Source organism: Blennius ocellaris, assembly GCF_963422515.1.
Source record: "Blennius ocellaris genome assembly, chromosome: 13".
NCBI lineage: Eukaryota > Metazoa > Chordata > Actinopteri > Blenniiformes > Blenniidae > Blennius > Blennius ocellaris.
In genome coordinates, this window is record NC_137662.1 from 3905162 (window position 1) to 3925720 (window position 20559).

The 20559-nt window shown below is 45.9% G+C and overlaps 2 protein-coding genes across 2 annotated transcripts in view; both read left to right on the forward strand.

The window, feature by feature from the left end:
- thada (THADA armadillo repeat containing) overlaps positions 1-10177 on the forward strand; it is a gene marked incomplete at its 5' end in the record, with an annotated part of 108951 nt that extends 98774 nt beyond the window's left edge. The window contains 2 exon segments of the mRNA XM_080507551.1: positions 6485-6666; positions 9228-10177. Coding sequence (XP_080363677.1) covers positions 6485-6666; positions 9228-9530 — 485 coding nt within the window. The 3' untranslated portion in view covers positions 9531-10177.
- A 2133-nt stretch (positions 10178-12310) lies between these two features.
- zfp36l2 (zinc finger protein 36, C3H type-like 2) lies at positions 12311-15757 on the forward strand. Its single transcript, XM_080507092.1, has 2 exons — positions 12311-12593; positions 12760-15757. The coding sequence occupies exons 1-2, from the start codon at positions 12504-12506 to the stop codon at positions 14017-14019; spliced, it is 1350 nt and encodes a 449-aa protein (XP_080363218.1). The 5' UTR covers positions 12311-12503; the 3' UTR covers positions 14020-15757.
- Positions 15758-20559: the final 4802 nt, after the last annotated feature.

Here is a 20559-nt window from a genome sequence, read left to right on the forward strand (position 1 = left end):
AAAGCTTCAGGGTCAAAGGGCTGTGCAGACGAGAAAAGAGAAAATAAAGGCGATCAGCTGAGCTCAAATCAGGGAAATAAATTGGTGCTTTCGTGGATTCCTTGAGTTTTATGTGAAACACCGGAGTGGGTTCTCTCATCGGGGTTCCTTCAAACTTCAATCGACACGCTCACTTGCATTAAAAGATCAAATCAGATTGTAGTGGTTCCAGGCTTGTCTTGATGTGTGTAAATTTAGAACAACAAGGAACAATTTGACCCCACAATTTAAAATCCATCACGTTTCATGTCGGCCCAACGAAGTCATGCAGATGATCTGTTTTTCTTCATAAGATATATTTGATAGAGTGCTGAGAAGAAATGGCCATTTTTAATCACGGTATTTTCTCCCAAGAATGAACTGGTCAAAGGTCATTGTGGCATCATAGTTTGTCCATCATTACTTGAACTTCAGGAATGTCCCAAAAGAATATCTTCCCCAAAAAAACCCAGTAGGGATCAAAGGTCACTTCAGTGTCCACTTTATATGTCATCATAATGTTGATAAGAGAATTGTCTTTAAGCATGGACGCTCCTTTCCAGTCCAGCACGAACTGAACGTGTCTGTAACTTCTGCTGAAGATATTTTCATTTCACCCGGCTAACCTCTCAAACTCCTCGATTAACTGCCAGCGTTCAAAGTTAACTGCCCCTTCTACACGTTCTCCACACTGTCAGCCTCTGTCAAGGTCTTGCAGGTTGCGGTCGCCGCCGTTTCTCACTAAATAACCAAAGACGTCAACGTACGGAGAGAAAAAGTAAACACAGAACTCTCCCGGCCGGTGCGTCTGTCCCGCTGCTTTCCACAAGTGGCACAAGGTTAAGTTTTCCCCGTCACGCCGCGGCCCTGCCCAGCTCAAATGTACCGTGTGAGTGCCAGCGGGTCGAGTGTGTGCCAGCGGATGCCAACTGCAGAGCGGTCTCACCCAGGCGCCTCGCCGCCTCCTGCTGAAAACACCCCAGCCCAGAGTGGAGAGTCACTTCACAGACTTTCTGGACGACATACGGCCTGATTAGACGGCGCAAAAGAAAGGAGAACAAAACAAAAAAGTAATACCCCCTGAAAGACAATCCCCTTGAGAAAAAGGCCATTTTTTTTTGCGCCAAAAGCTGTGGTGGGGAAATCAGGTTAAGCAACGTGTGAAACTCTTCGTAGAAAAGCAGATAAACCGAACGCAGCTAAGATTTCCTATTATGTCTCTTAATGTCGGGGGGGGGGGCACTGTAAAGGCCTGGACTTCAGAGACGGGGGCCGACCCGGCGAGAGACAGACAGAGAGAGAGAGAGAGAGAGAGAGAGGCGGCTTCTCAGTTAAAGAAAGGAATTTGTCACTCAAGCTCTTAAATGCTTAAATCTCCTCTAATACTGTACAATCATCAGGCTCCAGTGTTCCCCTCCACACTCACTGCAGGCTCTGCTGCCATTTTACGCCTCCTCTCTGAAGATGAAAATCAATCCCCCGTTCCCAACCCCCTACGTGTGTGTGTGTGTGTGTGTGTGTGTGTGTGTGTGTGTGTGTGTGTGTGTGTGTGTGTGTGTGTGTGTGTGTGTGTGTGTGTGTGTGTGTGTGTGTGTGTGTGTGTGTGTGTGTGTGTGTGTGTGTGTGTGTGTGTGTGTGCATGCGTGCTGATGAGGGTCTCTCCCTCCCTCCCTCCCTCCCTCCTCTCTTCCCATAGTGGTAGTGTTTTGGCTAGTGGCTCCCAAAGCCTTTTGAAGTCTCTGGTGTTATCAGGGTGTCAGCTACAGTGAGGACGGTCAAGGTGGGAGAATGGCGCGCACACACACACACACACACGCACGCGCGCGCACGCACACACGCCGTCAGGTAGTTGCTGCTGCGAGGACAACTGGAGTCGTTAAGCGAAGCGTTGTGTTTGAAGTGTGTTTCCTTAAACTCACACTTCCTTTGTGACGCTTCCTTTGACAAGCTGCTGGAGGGCCTGCGTCCTGCGTCCTGCATCGTGTGTCCTGCGTCCTGCGTCCTGCACACACACTGCAGGGAAAGTCCAGATCGCAGTGCGAACACTCGTCTGATTTCAAATTAAAATACAGCAAGTTAGACATGGCTTCCATAATTTCCAGACTATAAGCCGCTACTTTTTCGCCCCCTCACCCTATGGTTAAAACAATGACTCGGCTAATTTATGGATTTCTAAGTATTAACCAGCGTCATGCCAGGTGATGCGTTCAGGTGCATCCCGTAACTCCGTCCATTCATGTCTTTTTAAATCGGCTGGTTGCAGCTTATATTCAGAATTGTTCAACACTCCGGAAATGTTGTTTTTCGACTCTTTAAAACATCTATTTTCAGGGTTGGTTTTAAACATGTCAACAGATTTAGGTGCTGATGTTGTTGGTTTAAAAAGATTTTACTTTATTGTATATTTTGATAACTTACTTGCCAAATGTATGGATAGAATCAATTCAATTGATTTTTATTTTAAATATATAAACACCAACCGTCTAGTTTCCTTCCTTCCTTCCTTCCTTCCTTCCTTCCTTCCCCTGTTCTCAGATGACCTTCACAGTCACTGGATCCCATTTTATATGCATAAAACCTTGAGATGAACACAATAATGAAAGCACTTCCTTGTACTTACAATAACGTTATTTTCCGTTCACTCCGAAACATAATAAATCTTCAAATATGTCACTTTCTGGTTTTCAACTTGGTGCCACATGTAGATCAGTGTGACCAGACTGGGACCGATGTCCCATTCAGTTAGAATGGAAGCGGATGAGCGAGGTTGCAGGGCAGCACACCACATGAACGGCCCTGAGGACCAAGCCTCTGGTTTTCAATCGCAGCCACATCAGGACAAGACAAGGACAAGTCCCTCTTTCAAAAACAAAAGCCCATTTTGTCCATCTTTGACTAATAATGCAGAATATAATCAGGCCTCTTCGGTGTTGAACTGAGGTGCTTTTCACTGTCACTTGCTCACAGCTTGGGATCAGGGTCGGATCAGGTTTGCTTTAGAGACGCGTCACGATGCACTGAATAGACGACTTGAGCTATAGTTTTTGGTAAATGTACAAAAAAAGAAAGATTTTTTTTTTTTTTACTTTTGCCCAACTAATTAATTGACACCCACGCCCACCAACACACACACACACACACACACACACGCATGCTCACGCTCATTAAACGGAGTGCTGACGGTGAGTCAGTCTGAGTGCACATCAGTGCAGAATACTTTCAAACCCACTGGTACACACCCTCATGGTGGTTGGTGGCATGAGCTTTATTTCCCAGAATCATGTCCAAGTCTCACACACACACACACACACACACACACACACACACACACACACACACACACACACACACACACACACACACACACACACACACACACACACACACACACACACACACACACACACACACACACACACACACACACACACACACACACACACACACACACACACACGAGAATCTTTCCCCTGCTTCAGTATTTTATTTCACATCTGATCTGATAATCCTTCAACTTTCAGCAGGTTTATTTTCCCCTGAGTTTGGACTCGCAGGGACACTTTTATTTTCTTCCTTCAAAACCGTACAAACATTTTCTACACGGGCTTCTGTTGGGCTGTGGAAACGGATTTATTTAGACTTATTTGTTCCAGCTTGTAATTATGTAATTATTTTTCTATTGAGGGACTCACCGTCACCAGTAATGGTTTTTCCTCCCGGCGCTGGTGCTTGGTCCCTGGTACAAACTGAAGAAAGAGATCCACCTTTCTACGCGGGAAGCCGTTCTCATCCCCCATCCCTCCCGTTACGTCTCCTCTCGTGGATTTCAACGCATCGTTTACATGGAGGCTGTTGCATTCTGAAAAGCATGTTGAACTGGAACCGACTGGAGGACGACCAGACGAGAACTCAGGATAACTGACTCGCATGTTGAGGTGGAAATCTTACATCAGACAATACGTATAAACCGTGACGCTAAACAGACAAAACATGAAATGCTGATGACCCAAACTGGCCGCTGATAACGGGAACTGTTTTAACAGTTTGTGTTCACCTGCAGATAAACTATTAATCAACATTGCACGACGTTAGTATTTCGATGTCAGTGGACATTTAGTTCCTACATGACTTTCTTTACACTTTACCTGGTTTATAACATTTAAAAGGAGGTGAAATCGTCCACGCTAAAGTCTGCAAAATAGCACCTTGTTTAAATTACATTTCGTCTTCCTTTGAATGAGTCACTCTTTAAGGTTTTTGTGACAATATATGAAGTTAAATAAGATTTCTTTTTTTTTTTTTATGTATTTATGTTTTCACCAAGAAATAATTCATTTATCATTATACAAAATTAATTATTTGTTTGTTCAGCCCCCTGGGGATTTTTGGTTGTTTGTATATAGCAAATTTTAAATTTTCAAAACGCATCGTTTTTTTAAAGGTTCAAGTTTACATGGCAACGCTTTGAAACACAACGTAGTTTCCGTATCCGGCCACTAGTGGGCGCTGTTTGTTTATTGTATTTGAACCACACACGCACCTGCGCGCAGAGAACAAAAATGTCGTGAACATGAACAATGGCGAGTTCGAGGACGTCCGTCTGGGCAGATGACGAAGTTTGATTGATCGCATTGAGCCGTTTCTCTAAAGTGGCGTTTCCAGTGACTCCGTTCTCCGCCGGACGAGGGAAACTCACCGCTCTGAGGGAAAACGCGGGGCTCGCTCTTCCACACCTGGAGTTACATAATCTGGCATTTGAAATGTACGAATGATCTCGCCATTGGAAAGATGAGGTCTCAGATGTTGGTCGGATGGAAAATAGCAGTGCCGTTTGATATTACCCAACTGCTCTCGCAAAAGCGAAGGAATGTCTCCCTATAAACAGATTAATTCTTCTGTGTGGAATAATCCACTAGTGCGTACTGGAGAGTCTGTGTTTTTGGTGGAGGAAGTGGCTTGACCTAGGGAGGCAAAACACAGGACATTTATTTAGAGGGGATAATTGTCTATCATTTTAATATGTTAAAAGAAATGTTTAACTTGGATTTGTGGACATACTTACAGATGAAGAGCAGTGTGGGTTCAGTCTTGAGCTCTAATCTGATACTGGGGGGAAAATGAAACATTGCAGCTTCTGTCGTGTGCGAGGGTCTAAGATTGATCTGGCAAAGGGAACGACCATCTGAAATGAATGAAGAGGCTCGGAAGAATATTATTTCACAAATAGGACGGGCAACGAGAGACGCCAGAAGCGAACGTCTCCACTAGAAGACATTGGTCTTATTTTACACCTTCAAGGTTCTTTTCAAATGGGCTTATTTACAAACCCATACTTGCTGGAAATGTGGAACAAGACACGGGTACGTGTCTCCATCGTTTCTGGGAATGTCCTTTTCGTGTCTCCCCTTTGGACTGAAGCGATGGAAAACTTGGGGGACAATGGACAGGGACGTCTGTCCCAGTAGTGCCTCAGCTGTGCTTGCTGGGAGACGCGTCCCTCGTGTCCCCTGAGTGTCCAGAACAAATGTCTGGTTTGGTGATTGTTTTCCAGACGAATCCTGCAGATTTGATAGAGCCGTCATAGACACTGAATAGAGGAAATGGTGACGTTGCTTAACGAGACATTCATCTCTGAACTTCATAATATCCATAAAACAACCATAAACATGGATATATTTTATGTCGTTTATTAAAAAACAAGACTCAGTTGTCATTAGAATATCTTGTCTTTTTGTGATGCTTATATTTATTGATTTAATCTTATTTTATTCTTTTTACTATTACTTATGCATGTTTTTGCTGTTTTGTTCATTGAAAAAGAGAAGTCAATAAAAACTTAAATGACAAAATAAATAAATAAAAAACCCAGATACTGAAATACTTCAGCTATTCTTGTGGTTTGTTTTGGTAAAGTTTGTATTCTGGTTGCCTGGACATCAGGCAGAGGAACACATTTAATGCACTCAAGTAAGAAAGTACTTCCATGAAACAGATGTGGATCGCACTGGATTACTGTTAGTGGAGCTTTTTGCAGATATTTATTTATTTATTTGTTTTTGTTGTTTTGCCACCTCTCGCTGTCACAGATGGTGGATTCTGGATTGTGGGCCGATGAAAAGTTGATCATTTAGACTCATTGAACCACACGGGCCACGTCTCTACTTAATAAAAAAAACGCCTTCCGTTCAATTTCTGCACGTCAGCGTTTGAGTCCCTGCCATAAATCATCTACTCGGTTTTATGTGAGGAACTATGTTGAGCTTTTGAACTCTTTTTATACCCAGTCTGTTGATAATTCACCTCATTGGTTACCACATGCTTTTGATGCCAGTGATTCCCGTTCTCGTCCTCATTGAATCCTTTAGACTCGAGGAACCTTGTGGCTCCTTGCCTCTGACCTCCATACAGGACCTCACTGGTCTGCCTGCAGGTCCGACAGTCTCACGCCTCGTGTTTTCCTCCTCAGGTGTGGCGGCGGCGTCCTCGGTGTGTCCTCCGGCCGCCTTGCTCTCGGGCGTGGAGCTGCTGTGCCGGCTGCTGGGGCTGTGGGGGCGTCCCGTGGCGGGGGTCCTGGCGCTGACGGAGTGGCTGCTGGGAGAGGAGGACGGCGAGGACCGGGACACGCCTGCAGACGCTGCTCCAACCCTGGTCAATCTCTCCCTCTCTCTCTCTCTCTCTCCCTCCCTCTCCCTCCCTCTCGTGACCTTTCAGTTTGTCGCGGCGACCTCGGGGGCAGACACATATTGACGGCTCAGAACGTCCTGAACAGAAACGCAGCACACGTCCTCACGGTGATCTAGTCAAAGTGTTCAAGGATTTTCTGGCCGTCGTCTGTGAAGCAGGAAAACACAGCTGATCGTCTGATGTCACCAACACACACACACACACACACACACACACACACACACACACACACACACACACACACACACTGTCAACACCAACACACACGGGGCAGGAGCCGTCAAAACACAGGCATGAGAATCAAAAAGTGCCTTGTTATGGTTTTCTTTTGATATCTTCTGAGCAGACGAAGCTTGGTAACCCCGCGGCGGCTGCAGGCAGTTGTAGGTTCACACCAACACAAACCGTCGTGCTTCAGGTTGTATGTTTTTAAGCGTGGTGTCACTGTGACACACACAATAGCAGAGCGTTAAGATAGGCAGGTCCTGCTCTCTTGTCGAGCTGCGCCGCACCTTTACCTGCTCATGCAAACAAAGAAAGAAGGTAAGGGGCTTTTCACATTGGAAGAGAAGAGAACCTGATCAAACCGCCTGGGAAATGTTACGCAATTACAACAGGTGGTGGTTAGGGGGCGCTGAAACAACCACTGACCAGAGAGGAAGTGAAGAAGAAACACGGCTCATTGATTGGTCCAGAACCAAAAGTCCCGCTGCTTTAGCCCGTGGTGGCTAGGCTAGTTAGCTCGTGGCTAACAGGTAGCTACAAACAACCACGATATTTAGTCTTCAGACCAATGAGAGTCTTCCTCTCTTCTTCTTCCTCTCTACTTCTTCGTCACTACTTCTTCCTCTCTACTTCTTCATCACTACTTCTTCCTCTCTACTTCTTCATCACTACTTCTTCCTCTCTTCTTCTCTACTTCTTCCTTTCTTCTTCCTCTCTACTTCTTCCTCTCTACTTCTTCATCACTACTTCTTCCTCTCTTCTTCTCTACTTCTCCCTCTTCTTCTTCTTCTCTTCTTCTTCCTCTCTACTTCTTCATCACTACTTCTTCCTCTCTTCTTCTCTACTTCTTCGTCTCTTCTTCTTCCTCTTCCTCTCTACTTCTTCACCACTACTTCTTCCTCTCTTCTTCTTCCTCTCTACTTCTTCCTCTCTACTTCTTCATCACTACTACTTCATCACTACTTCTTCCTCTCTACTTCTTCATCACTACTACTTCATCACTACTTCTTCCTCTCTACTTCTTCCTCTCTACTTCTTCATCACTACTTCTTCCTCTCTACTTCTTCATCACTACTTCTTCCTCTCTTCTTCTCTACTTCTTCCTTTCTTCTTCCTCTCTACTTCTTCTTCTCTACTTCTTCATCACTACTTCTTCCTCTCTTCTTCTCTACTTCTCCCTCTTCTTCTTCTTCTCTTCTTCTTCCTCTCTACTTCTTCATCACTACTTCTTCCTCTCTTCTTCTCTACTTCTTCGTCTCTTCTTCTTCCTCTTCCTCTCTACTTCTTCACCACTACTTCTTCCTCTCTTCTTCTTCCTCTCTACTTCTTCCTCTCTACTTCTTCATCACTACTACTTCATCACTACTTCTTCCTCTCTACTTCTTCATCACTACTACTTCATCACTACTTCTTCCTCTCTACTTCTTCCTCTCTACTTCTTCATCACTACTTCTTCCTCTACTTCTTCTCTACTTCTTCGTCTCTTCTTCTTCCTCTTCCTCTCTACTTCTTCACCACTACTTCTTCCTCTCTTCTTCTTCCTCTCTACTTCATCACTACTTCTTCCTCTCTACTTCTTCATCATTACTTCTTCATCACTACTTCTTCCTCTCTACTTCTTCATCACTACTACTTCCTCTCTACTTCTTCCTCTCTGATCCATGCCTACCCACCAGATATTTTCCAACTTTTTCTTCCTGTGTCTTCTTCTGGTTCGTGCGGTTAGCTTTATTACTTTACTACCCAGAATGCATTTGGCACTACGTCATGTCCTCTCCCCCCGTCCGCTAGAAAGATGGTTTGTCAACGAGCCGATAACGAGGATTTCAAGGGAACCAGAGTTCACGTCTTGGCTCCAGTCTATTCGGTGGGAGGTTTCATGTTGCCCAATCAAAACGGCTCTTCTCTGAAATGACCTCCAGTCTGGATCCATCAGGAATCTGAACACGACCGAAGTGTAAACTTCAGCCTTTATAGCCTTGAAATGTCCAACAAGGTGACGAGTGATGGTGAAGTGTCAAAAGTGTTTTAAGATGAGGGATCGACTGAAGTGTCTCTGCCCCTTTTTTTCTTTCCCGCAACATTTTTCGTCAAAGGTTTAACGCTTTAAAATGCTTTATAGTTGCAATCATGATTTGAAATGTGTTTCTTTGTCGCCTCTAAGTATTTTAAACAAAGGTTGAGTTCCTCTGGCCTGTTCTAAAGAGCGCCGGGGTTCAGCAGTTCAGACGCCATTGAGACAACGTTTCAAGTGAAAAGGCATCGTTTTTGCATTTAAACTCTTTTTATTTTGTCTCCAGGATGACGAGGACTTCCTCTTTGAGAAGGGCGATCTGAACCTGTGGGCGGAGCCGGCGCAGTGGGTGACGCTGCTGCACGCCCACCTGACCCCCCTCGTCCAGACGGCCGACCCGGGAGCCGCCGACCCGGAGGAGGTCCGGCGGATCCGGGACCGGGCCCGGACCCGAGCCCTGGGCTCCCGGCAGGCCCTGGACGCTCTGCCGGCTCTGCCGCAGTTCTCCTGCAGCGTGGACCACGCCCGCCTCACGCTGCGGCGGCGCCGGGCCGAGCTGGCGCTGGACCTGTTGGAGAGGCTGCTGTAGGCGAGCGTCGCAGGGCTTCACTTTTATTTTTTTTAAAGTGCAGGTGGTTCAGAGAGCAGGGGCCGGAGTGTGTGACTGACAATAATCTCACAGGACTGTAACGATCTTATGACGGAATCAATGAATGTCATCTAGATTTCATCCACTTCACCTGTTTTTGATAAGGAAACTGCATGAAAGCTGCAAAAGAAGCATTTATACCCAAGAAATGCAAACATATTTGTGTATTTTTATAACATTCTGTGCAGTTTTTGTTTCATTTTTTTTTTTTACGTGATTCCTTATGGTACAAACTTATAGATCATAATGGATCAAATATGTTTTTAAACTTTTTGGAAGTTATTAGATGATTTGCTTGAATGGCTGAAAACGATATAAATGATGTTATTGTTTTGGTAATGATTTCAATACACTTGTCAAAACTCCGTTTTTTTTGTTCCATGAAACTTGTAAGAAGATTTCTACGTTTTTTTTAAATCCACAAAAAACCCAGAAAAAAACGGAACTTGCAGCCACCAGGGGGCGACATACACCCTCACACACAACACTTCTGGCTATCTTTGTACTTTCTGTAAGACTAAACATGTTTGTGTCCACTGTATTTTGTTAAAATTACTGTATTATTTTTTTTAAAACCCCAAAATGAAAGAGATCACATTAAACAGCTCGTTTCCTTTTAAAGTCTTCGATTCTATAAAAAGAAGCGGGAAAATATCCCGAGCAAGCAGGCCCCGTGGACACGATCGATATCAGCTCGATACGGGGAGTCACGGCGGTAATTTGTGCGCCACGGCAACGCAACACTCGTCACTCTGTTCTCGCAATCGGTCACACGGCGGGACCAAAACAGTGTTCGCATTGAGGAGCGTTGCCACTTGGCCACATCAAGCCAAGAGGAGGAGGAGGAAGAGGAGGAGGAAGAAGCTCGAACCCCTCGAGAGTTTCCGCCGCCAAATCTGGCGTGAGGTTCGATGGCAGCCGGGCGAGTCTGAAGGCCAACGAGAGCGACTCGCCTGTGAAAGTTGTGCTTTCTACCGTTTCGAGAAGGTGTTATTTTCCTGTGATATTTAATTCGCTGCAGGATTCTTCCCAGCGGAGGGAGTTTTTATGGTCCCCGTTAGTTTTCCCGGTTATGTAATTAGCAGAAAGGCACAATGGACTACTGTCCTCTCTCTCTCTCTCTTTCACTCTCTGTTTTCATGCTGCCCGCTCACTCGTACAGCTGGACCCATCTCTCTCTCTCTCTCCCTCTCTCCCTCGGTTGCCATGTTCCCTGTTACAGTAAACCTGACGTAATGTTTTGGAACAGCCCGACTCCATCTCCCCCCCACTTTCTCCACCCCAATAAAAACAGCCGTGTGACGATGGGTAAGAGCGGTTTCTGTGGACGAGGATGCGTTCGAGGGATTTCTCAGGAGCCTCTCTCGCTCCCCGTCCGTCCTTCACATTCAAACTATTTATCACAACTCTGCAAAATAGACCTGGGGCAGCCCTCACACTAATTTTAGGGTTGGTAGTAGTAGATTCCAGCTTCTTATGTCACTTGTTTTTCCCCGCTTGTTGCTATTTTCCCTCCTTACTTTTTCCTCTTTCCTCTTGCCATTCAGAACGTTAGATTTAAGCAAACTAATAAACACTCAGCGGCCTGTCATGGAAAAGGCTTTCAGTGCGGCTTCTTTCTCCCTGTGCTGAGGAGTTTGATGTTTATATGCCGTCCTGGGAAGGAAAGGTCAAATAACCCTGCGAGAGAAGAGGAGCTCACTACTTTGAGCTTCCTTAAAATGACACAAATAATGAAAACATCCTCTAAGTGTTTATTTTTCTTTGTGTAGAGCTGGGTTTACTCTGACATACTAAGAAAGGGATACAATTTGAGCCTGATTGTCCCGAGTCCACCTCCTAAAGTCCTCCTCCAGCCGCCAGGGGGCGCATGATTGGTTTTTTTGCGTGCAGTTCCTGTTTCGCTCTCAAGGGGTCAGTGTTGCACCGTTTTTCCACATAAAACCCACATTCCTGCAGTCAAACAGCCCCAGATTGTTGAGGGGTGGTTGGTGGAAAAAACAAAGTTTAAGAAAGGGGGGGAATAAAGTTTCTCGTTATAATGACTGTGTTTGAGGAGCGTGCGCTTTGTGATCAACAATTTCTAAATGGACATTGTTGTAAAAGTGGGTCATGTGCCGGTTTTTTCCATGTGGATTATGCAACCAGCGGCTTCTAAAAATTGAATATGTGCTGTGCAACTCTGCCTGGACTCCGGTCCGCTCACACTTTGCGGTCTCAGCGAGAAGAGGCGCACTTTATTCCATTACAAACTCCCCGCGCGGCGGGACGCCGGTTCGAATCCGCGCCGCGGCGCATTGAAATGTTGAAGTGGCAGATATCTAATATATTCTGAGGAGAAAGGGGGAAGGAAAAAAAAAAGAAAAAGAAAACAACTTCCACTAAATTAGTTTGTGTGATTAAAAAGCGAAAGAAAAAAAATGGGCAGGGGGTGGTGGAGAAGGGGAGGCCCGGGGTTGGGTTTCAAGGCGTGGTGTTGAAGAATAGGCGGCCAACCAGTGAATGGAAGTTTTTTTTTTTCTCCCTCTCTCTTTCACCGAGAGGAGGGAGAAGAGGAGGCGGCTCCTCGCAAAACTTTTGCGCCGACTTGTGCTCGCCCCTCCCCGGCCACGGCGCGGCTCTTAAACCGGCGGAGAGGCTCCGGAGCTCACAGTGAAGCTCTCAGGCTCAGCGCTTCAAGAGGGGAGGAAACACACGCACACACTCACTAAACAACACGAATCTATCACCCCCTCCTTTTTTTTTTTTTTTTTTTTTTTTAAATCTCACCCACTTTCCACGGACTTAAAACTTAAAAAGAAACTTTTCTTTTTTTTTTCGGAAACTTCTTTTTTTTCCCCCCTTTCCTTCCCCACAACCAAAAACCAGTCGTGGCACAGACGCGTCGCCTGCAGGGATCCGACTCCTTCCTCCATGAAAGAGGCAGTGCGGCTGCAAACTTGGGGAAACGAGATGTCAGCCACCGTGTTGTCTGCGCTCTACGACATGGACATGCTTTACAAGGTGAATATCCACAGGTCTACCAACTACTTCTGTTGTTTTTTTTAATCGTGGAGCTGCAGTAACTTCTGCGGACGCTTGCAACAAGTTGCATTAAACAGTCGCATGTCTTAAATCTGTTCCATTTCTTATTTTAATTATAATTTTATTTTATTTTTTTACCCGACAGGATAAAAGCATGAACATCAACGCCCTCCACATCAACAGCATGCTGGATAAGAAGGCGGTGGGAGCTCCGGTCTCGACCCACGGCTCCGGCGGGTCGTTCGCGCCGGGATTCTTCCGCAGGAACTCCGCCAGCAACTTGGAGGCCATGAACAACGGCAACAAGTACTCGCTGAGCTCGTACAGCGGCCTGAAGGAGAGCTCGCCGGGCGGCGGAGGAGGAGGAGGAGGTGGTGGAGGAGGCGGCTGCAGCAGCGCCGCCGCCGCCGCCGCCGCCACGGCCCTCATGAACAAGGAGAACAAGTTCCGCGACCGCGCGTACAGCGAGAGCGGCGAGCGGGGCGTGCTGCAGCAGAAGCCCGGCTCGCAGATCAACTCCACCCGCTACAAGACGGAGCTGTGCCGGCCCTTCGAGGAGAACGGCTCGTGCAAGTACGGCGAGAAGTGTCAGTTCGCTCACGGCTACCACGAGCTGCGCAGCCTGTCCCGCCACCCCAAGTACAAGACGGAGCCGTGCCGCACCTTCCACACCATCGGCTTCTGCCCGTACGGCCCGCGGTGTCACTTTATCCACAACGCCGACGAGCGCCGGCCCGCCCCGCCCGCCAACGCCAACGTGCAGGCGGGGGAGTCGCGGTCGGCCCGCGAGCTGTGCGGCTACGGGCAGAGGGACGTCCTGCCGCCGCAGCAGCAGCACCACCAGCAGCTCGGCTACACCCAGCGGGACAGACCAAAGCTCCACCACAGCCTCAGCTTCTCCGGCTTCTCCACCCACCACGGCCTGGAGTCCCCCCTGCTGGACAGCCCCACGTCCCGGACCCCTCCCCCCGCCACCACCGCCTCCTCGTGCACGTCCGCCTCCAGCTTCTACGACGACGTGCTGTCCCCGAGCATCCACGGTGCCTTCTCCTTCCCCGGGCAGGACCTGAAAGCGCTGCTGGCGCCCCTGGCCGTGCACACGCCCGGCGGCTACGCGGGCAGCAACCACTCCGCCGGCGCCTTCTACGGGAACCTGCAGGGCGGCGGCGTGTGTCCGTCCTCCCCCCCGACCTACAACATGAGCCACCTGCAGGCGCTGCGGCGCCTCAGCGAGTCGCCGGTGTTCGAGCCCCCCCCCAGCCCGCCGGACTCGCTCTCCGACCGGGAGAGCTACGCGAGCGGGTCCCTCAGCTCTTCCGGGAGCCTCAGCGGCTCCGAGTCCCCGAGTCTGGACGCTGGAAGACGTTTGCCAATCTTCAGCAGGCTGTCGATTTCAGATGACTAATTATTACTTTTTTTCCTCTTTTGTTTTTTTTTCCCTCTTGATTTTGTTATTATAAACTTTTTTTTTTTTCTTTTCATATGGATTATGGACGAGTCAGGCAGCAGGAGGTGGTGGTTGTTGTTGTTGTGGGGGGGTGAGGGGGGTGAGGAGGTCGAGGCAGACTGTCCAGCAAAGGATCTCCTCTTCAAGCCCCCCCCCACCACAAACCCCCCCCCTCCCCCCTTCTTCCATCCTCCTCTTCCTCCTGCTTCATCAGCAGCATCCACTCCTGCTGAAGTGCCTTCGAGCAGGACTTTTGAATCCCTACCAGCTCCAGGGGGCGAGCCCCCCCTCTGAGAGGGGAGGCCTCCCCCCCCCCAACAGGGATCAATCAGTCAAAGTGTCCTTGACCTGGCATTAGTGTAGTATTCTTCTCTTTTTTGTGTAATATAGCTGTATTAAACCTTAGATAGCAAACAGAAGGCATTCCATCAGTGCCTTGCCCAAGGGGCTCATGGCAGCCCCCTTCTCCCCCTCTATTTTTTCTTTCCTTGTTTTGTTTTTCTTGCCACACTTCTTTCCTGGGATTAGATGTTTGTGTAACATGACTTGACAAGAAGAAGAGACTGTAAGCGGTGTCAGATTTCCTCCCATCCTGCCAAGAATATGCCTTGACTTAAAGTAACATGTTTTTTTTTTTCCTTTCAAAAAAAAAAAAAATCCAAGTGTTTTTTTTTTTTCCTTCTTCAACTTCCATTCCAGACCTCTCCTCCTTCCTCCTCCTCCCTCCTCCCTCCTCCTCCTCCTCTAGCGCCACCCAGTGGTCGCCTCGGTTTAGTCTGTTGCTTGGTTAAAGAAAAAAGCACTCTTGAGTTGGGTTTGTTTGGGGAAATCACTGCTGATGGTTGAGTATATTTTTTTAGCTTTTTTCTTTTCTTTTTTTTTTTCTTTCGAGTGATTCACATAGCGGTGCGTAACTGGCTATGGACTATTTAACTTATTTATTATCTTGTGAAAAAAAAGTATAGGCTACATTGGTAATTTGTGTCCATACTGTATTTATCAAGTATGATGAAGCAATAGATCTATATTCTTTTATGTTTAAATTATGATCGCCATTATTAATCTGCATAAAGAGGAGTGTATGTTCTTTTCACAGTAATATATATATTTTGTTTTTTTTTTCTCCTTTTTTTTGTAACTTCACTTGGTTATTTTTATTGTAAATGAGTTAAAAAAAATCTTAATTTAAGAGAAACGTATGTGATATTTATTTCATTAATTTTGTTTCCTTGTTTACGTTTATTAAAAAAAAAAGTTTGCGTGATTGCTGTTTGCTCTTGAGGTTGTGTGTCAGTGCTGTAGAAGGCTTTTTGTTTTTTTTCCCCTTTTGGAGGATCCCGTTTTTTTTAGTTTTTTTTTTTAGATATTTCTGTAGAATGTATACACAATGTGGTTGTACAGACCGTCCAAACCTTACTTCTTTTTGTTGATCTAGATCAGTGACAAAGAACCCAAGTCGATAAATTAACCAAAAAGTATTTTTTTTTCTCTCTCTCTCTCTCTCTCTCTCTCTATTTTTGTTTTTCTCTGTTTGCACGAGGTCACACTGTGATTCCAGCCACGTGCTAAAGAATGTAGCAATCCCTTGTGCCCCAGTATTATTGTGTAGTGCCTATGGGGCTCACCATCTTGACATGCCTTAAAATTAACCAAATAAAGTATTTTTCCTACATGGCATCTTTTTATACAGGTTGAACTGAATGTAGTGTTGGATTTATTTTTTGATTTATTTTAAGGTTGTTTACCACTCAGATGACAGAAAACAACCATAATCTTTCTCTAAATCCCCATTCCTCTCTCTTTTTTTTTTCTTTTTGGTTATTGAAATCTAGTCTTGAGAGTTTTTGCTGGAGGCGAAGTGGATGAACATGTTCGGTTTGTACATAGTAGGTACAGGGGGAAGCGCACTATGTACTTTTGACTACTTTTATCAGAAGTAAAAGCTTTTTGAATGTAACAAGAGAGGATTTAAAAGAAAGAGGAAAAAAAAAATACGGACAAAAAGACAACGAGAGTTGTAATTTTATTTTATTTTTTTCCGGGGGAGTCGGTTCACTACAAATCGAGTGTGAGACTGTTAACTTTGTACTGTACATTTTTTTGTAGTTCTCCCAATAAAAAAAGAAAACGTCATTTTGAAAAAAAAAAAAAAAAGGGTTGCGGATTCTTTTTGACTTCTTGAAACGCCTGCAACAGCTGTGACATAATGAGAAACGTGAGGCTTGTTTTTCTGCTGCGGTGGAAGAATAAAGCCTGAGGGCAGAAAGGAGTTGGGGGGTGGGGGTGGGGGGGGGGGCACAGCCGAGCCCTAGCTGCCCTTTGACACCACTTGGCTGGCGGGGCTTTGTTGGCAGGAGACGGTTGACGCCCGGAGGAGCTGGCTTGTTGGGTAGAAGTGGACGCAGAAGGCCTCGGGGCCCCGTGGAGCCGTAGTGTAACGTTACATAACGTCTTGATTCTGGTCATTAAGCCGCCGGCCGTACCGCCGCTCTGGAATGAAGTCTGGAATCTCTTTGAAATGGGGAAACCGTTTGCAGGCTGGATGTTTGCCCGCGCGGATAAGATTTTAATCTTTTAATAAGTCTGGTATTACGGTGTTTTTTTTTTTTTTTTTAATATTCTGATACACGCCTGAGGCTCCTCGTCGTCGGACCTTAATTCTCTTCTCAACGGTAACTCGGGAGACTTGAGCGGTCATTCAAACACGACGAGTACAGAAGGATTAACTGGAAAGAGTTGTATTTTAATTTACAGAGACCTGCCTCCGTGGCTGTGACAGAAACGGTTGGATCGTAAATCAAGTGGCCGGGATTCCTCTGCATTTAACACATTGCTCAAGGGCGCACTGAGCTGGTTTCTTCACTTTCTACACTGTAACCCGGTCCAATGATTGGGTCAAGGAGACGGAGGTGTGTCTCTTCACTCCTGCGAAATACAAATAACGTGTTCATCAGCAGCGTCCTTGCGTCTGCAGGTGGAGACGTAAATGACGTTTCAGACAAAGGGACTCTGGCAGGTTCAGACGGAGTGAGAACCAAACAATCCCACAACAGACTTGGATGCAGTAGATCTCTCCATCAGGGAGAATCGTTCATCACGATTGATGGACGTTTCCTGTCCGATTGCACCTCGGATTGTCCCCCAGTTGGATCACCGGCTGGTTTAATGAGTATAGAAGGAAAGCAGTCGGATCAGAGCTCAGGTCATCTGAACGTTTACGGGCGATCTTTGGTTTTAGTCAGCTCTCCAAGACATAATCGTCACCACCGGAGCGTCTCTGGTGTTCGGGCCGTCCAGCTGGCCTTGTTACATCATATATATGAACGTTATGAGTTTCACAGGGTTACTTACACAGTATGTTTAATGTTTTAATAACTCTGGCTCATGTCAAGGTGATGCTCAAACACAGTGTACAAACTTGATGGGCTCTATTTCTTTACCTTCACAGTTCTTGAAGGTATTAGTTGAGATGAGGAAATAGCAGCACCTCAGTTCTGATGGAAAAGGCAACAATGACCTCAGAGGGAAGTCTCATGCTGTTATTGGAGGTAAAAGAAGTTTGAAGTGATTCTTTTAATGGAGGAACTAAAACCGCCTGAGATCGTTCGTCGACATTTTGTCCTTCAAACACAAATGTTGGCTTTCATGAAAAGTCTTTATAGAAACTGTGTTTACAGCTTATTTTATCGATCTGGGTAAAAAGACACAAGGTCTTCCAGTGGATGAAACAATCAGTCTGCTTGTTCTCATTTCTCCGGATACTTGATTATCCAGCAGAACTGATGAAGCGACACGGATCTCCCTAGAGGTATGACTAAGTCCTTTTTCGATTGCTTTCAGTTGACAATACGCTGGCGTTTGGAAGGTAATAGGTGAGTGGAGCAAACCTCAAGGATTACTTCAGCAATTTGCTGCATTGAATTTCGAGTTTTGGTCAAAATCTTCTCCCAACAAGGAGCTTTCTCTAAACTTAGTCAAGCTGCGACCTTTGACAGAGCTCTGTTTATTAGCACAGCAGACATATTTGTCATATAAGACAAAAAAAACTAAAACAACATTCACTCAGAGGAAACACTGGAATAAAAGTGCTTGGATTTATGTCCGGTGTGTGTGAGTGTCATTTTCATGAATGAGCTGAGGTGATTGGGTGGCCCAGCAGGGAACCGTTGGCGGTGATGTTGTGTCGGAGGTTGGAGAAGGACACTTCAACCATCCATCAGCTCATAACTGATTAACTGTGCAGCTGTAAATGCACCTCTGCTATCAGTCACCCAGCAGGTGAAACCAGGACAGCGGTGAATGTTTAGCCACTCGTTCGCCTTAATAGACGTGAAATACATTCCAACACGTCCAAATCAACAGGCTGCTTTTTTTTTTCTTTTTTTTTTTTTTTTTCTTTAGACCAGTAATCTGGATATTGAAGTGATACCTTCAATAAAATTGAAGTCGTGCAAAGTAAACGTGAGTTGCTACATGTTTCTTCAACAAACCCGTGAGGATGTGCGGGTTTCTGACAGGTGCTCAACTCAAACATGCTGAAATGTGATTGTTATTTAAAGTTAAACCAAGTCCCACGCTGTCCTGTCTTGTAGTACCACTTCTCACCACATGTTGGTGTCATGAGTCACTTTCACTTTCAGTTTGTCCTCAGTCTAACAAGTGAAGAAGAAGAAGCAGCTTCCTGAAGCTTTTGGAAACTTCTAACAGCAAACTGGAGAGTTTTTGACACTGCAACAATGAATGAATGAATGAATTGATTTATTTATGAAACTTAACAGCTCCAAGACGGAGGGCAGATTCTCAGACGTATGCCTCGTTTAGATCGTAACGTTTCAAGTGAAAGCATTCAGCAATAGTAAATGTAACATTTACACCGAATGGTGCTCAATCTGCTGCCAGGAGGAAATTATTTGAGTTATTTGTTTTCAAAAAAAGGGACATGAAGCAGAATTATTAACCCGAGTCAGTGTGAAAAGATCACTACTGTTTAAAACAAAATTTAAAAAAAGAACCTCTTATTGGTTTGACATTGGAACAACTAATTACAGCATTTCAGATTGAATTTCATTCTCAGGAGTAGAATATGCAGTTCCTACATGTACTCGGTAACCTGCATGCTCTGGAGGAAGTAACCATGATTTCTGTGTGATTGTGTATGAAGTTCTATCCTAAATGTTTACATTGATCCAGAAATATGACAACAATCAGATCGAGAAGATCAGAATTAATGTGTGTATTTCCTGCTGTCATATATAAATGAGTAATCTAATCCTCAGATCCTCAGAGGGCAATTTATCATTGTTATTCACCTGTGAATATTTATAGTCATTAAAGTCAACTGTGCGGCTGTAATTATTCAGGAAGTTTGTGACAAGCAGCTCATTGTGTGACTCTTTATCTCCCATCCATCCACCTTCTGCTTTGTCCAGCAGATCAGCTCACAAACAAGACGCTCAGATTTTAACTCTTTATTGGGCAACTGACTCTTAAAAAGTCAGTTTCTTTCAGGGATCCAAGGAGACGGAGACTTTCTAAGTCAGAAATAATGAAATATGTGTGATTTTGGTCTAAAAGATGCTATAAAACATATTAGATTTATATGTGACGCACATAAGAGTGTACTATTTCAATGAATGCCTGAAAAGAAAAGACTCATTCAGCCAAGTCTGATATGTTTCTATTTTTTACAACCGATTTGAAGAACACATAGTTTTTTGTTGTTGATCGGACGAAGAAAAATGATCTGAGGCCTTTAAAAATAAAAAAAAACAATTTATTTCTCGCCAGTCGCATTCGCCCGGGCCGACATTCGGGTGTCCCGCTGCGCCTTTCAAAGGCGGAGCGATTCTTGCCCGGAGTTATCGGCGGCAGCAAGGACATTAAGAAAATAAAGGTCCTCGGGAGTCATGTGGTGCTGGAGTTCACGCCAAGATAAGGCGCGCTGATAAGGGCCTCTGCAAATATTTACTGTGTCCTCAGGATTTTGTAATGAAGTGTTTATCAGAGCCGAGCCAAAGGGCGGCACAATGCGCCGCGGCCCTGCAAGTAGGATCCGCATGCCTGTGACTCAGTGTGGGAACACGGCGACTGAGACTTAACTGTGTCAGTCGGCAAACCTGCGTTATGATCGCCCCACGCATCGGGATGTGTGAATCCTGGGACAGATGAGCGCTCTCCTCAGAGGATGTGCACGCCGTGGCGGTGGCGGCGCGAGCGGCGCCGAGGTGGGGGGGTCTCTGCCGGTTGATGGGGTCTGGGAGCCGCGACAATGAAAGGAAACGCTCCCTGACTTGTGATTAGGGCAGGAAGAGTCCCACTTCCTGGCCGACACCCATTTCCACCTCTTCTTCGTCCTGCTGTTTTTCCTCCTCCTCGGCTTCCTCTCCCCTCTGTAGTGGCGGCCGACAGATTCGAGAAGTTACTATTTGTGTTCCACCGCCGCTCTGGGAAGCCCGCCGCTTGTCCTGGCATTGTGTTGGCGTGCTGGGCCCAGACCTG

What these genes read in the sequence shown, in the direction of transcription:
- zfp36l2 (XM_080507092.1), top strand. Translation starts at nt 12,504, where the DNA reads ATGAAAGAGGCAGTGCGGCTGCAAACTTGGGGAAACGAGATGTCAGCC. An exon ending in ACATGGACATGCTTTACAAG is followed by an intron (nt 12,594 to 12,759) that starts GTGAATATCCAC and finishes TTTACCCGACAG; the next exon opens with GATAAAAGCATGAACATCAA.